General features: G+C 53.1%; 1 protein-coding gene across 1 annotated transcript in view; it reads left to right on the top strand.

Annotated features, from left to right (window-relative positions):
* Nucleotides 1-551: 551 nt before the first annotated feature.
* LOC106820336 (NAD-dependent protein deacetylase sirtuin-7-like) overlaps nucleotides 552-1,811 on the top strand; it is a gene marked incomplete at both ends in the record, with an annotated part of 1,631 nt that continues 371 nt past the window's right edge. Inside the window, one exon of the mRNA XM_014824862.1 lies at nucleotides 552-705. Coding sequence (XP_014680348.1) covers nucleotides 552-705 — 154 coding nt within the window. The remainder of the gene's footprint in view (nucleotides 706-1,811) is intronic.

The raw sequence follows: 1,811 nt of genomic DNA, 5'->3' as shown, positions 1-1,811 counted from the left end.
GGGTGGGTGGATGGATGGATGGATGGGCGGATGGATGGATGGAGGGTGGGTGGATAGATGGATGGATGGGCGGATGGATGGATGGACGGATGAGTGGATGGATAGATGGATGGATGGGCGGATGAGAGAAGGATACACGGACTTGTGAATGGATGAATGGATGGATGGATAGATGGATGGATGGATGGACGGACGGATGGATGGGTGGATAGATGGGTGGATGGACGGATGACGGAAGGATGGATGGATGGACAGGTGGATGGTCGGATGGATAGATGGATGGATGGATGGATGGGTGGGTGGATGGATGGGTGGTTGCATGAATGGATGGATGGATGTAGGGGCAGATTGTAAAAGGGCGGGTGTTTAAATACCTCGATGCGTAGATGTACGTATGGATGAATGATAGGTTTATTGCTCAACAGTTTTGCAAATGGGATAGGTGATGCATATGCTTGCAGGTGTCACATGTTCTAACTCTGCACCTATCGTTAACACCTGTTAATTGTTAACCATCGTTTCTCTCTCACCGTTAACACCTGTACTTGCAGGTGTCTCACGTGCTCTCGCAGAACTGTGACGGTCTGCACCTGCGAAGCGGTCAACCACGGTCAGCGTTGTCCGAGGTCCATGGCAACATGTTCATCGAGGTTTGCAAGCACTGCAAGCCGCGCCGCGAGTACCTTCGTTCGTTCGATGTCACAGGTACGTTCGCGGTGGTGACGATGTCACAGGTACGTTCGCGGTGGTGACGATGTCACAGGTACGTTCGCGGTGGTGACGATGCAATATGTCGCAGCCAAATGCAACGTTAGAACACAGAGGTGCAAAACTTTACACAGGTACGGAACATGGAAAAATAGAATGCGACACATCACAACACAACGTTACGTGGCATGGATGAATGTAACACATTACAAGGGTACGGGACGCATCATGGTGGAACATGATATGACCCGTCACAATATAATGCAACGCAGTACAACATAACAAACACAATGGGACATGGTTTATAAGCACCTGTGACATCGTCACCACCGCGAACGTTCCTGTGACATCGTCACCACCGCGAACGTTCCTGTGACATCGTCACCACCGCGAACGTACCTGTGACATCGTCACCACCGCGAACGTTCCTGTGACATCGTCACCACCGCGAACGTACCTGTGACATCGTCACCACCGCGAACGTACCTGTGACATCGTCACCACCGTGAACGTACCTGTGACATCGTCACCACCGCGAACGTTCCTGTGACATCGTCACCGTCGCAAACGTACCTGTGATGTTCCATTGTACTTCATCAGATGTCCACACACACACACAAGCAAGGCCCCCAGTTATCCCCCGTACAATGCCATCACTGTAATACGCGCAGTGGTGATGCTCTCTTGTCTCTCTCCTCGCGCACCCCCAGATATCCCCCGTACAGCGCCCTCACTAACATGCTCAGTGGTGATGCTCTCTTGTCTCTCTCCCCGCGCACCCCCAGATATCCCCCGTACAGCGCCATCACTGTAATCTGTGCATGTTCTCTTGTTTCTCTCCCCGCGCACCCCCAGAAATCCCCCGTACAACGCTATCACTGTAATCTGTGCATGTTCTCTTGTTTCTCTCCCCGCGCACCCCCAGAAATCCCCCGTACAACGCTATCACTGTAATCTGTGCATGTTCTCTTGTTTCTCTCCCCGCGCACCCCCATATATCCCCCGTACAACGCCATCACCGTAATCTGTGCATGTTCTCTTGTTTCTCTCGCCGCGCAGAGCGGACGCGGCTGCGGCGGCACGGCACGGGGCGGCGCTGCCAC

This window comes from Priapulus caudatus, unplaced genomic scaffold (assembly GCF_000485595.1).
Source record: "Priapulus caudatus unplaced genomic scaffold, Priapulus_caudatus-5.0.1 Scaffold11343, whole genome shotgun sequence".
Taxonomy (NCBI): domain Eukaryota; kingdom Metazoa; phylum Priapulida; class Priapulimorpha; order Priapulimorphida; family Priapulidae; genus Priapulus; species Priapulus caudatus.
Note: the sequence above shows the minus strand (reverse complement) of the source record. Positions and strands in the feature narration are given on the sequence as shown.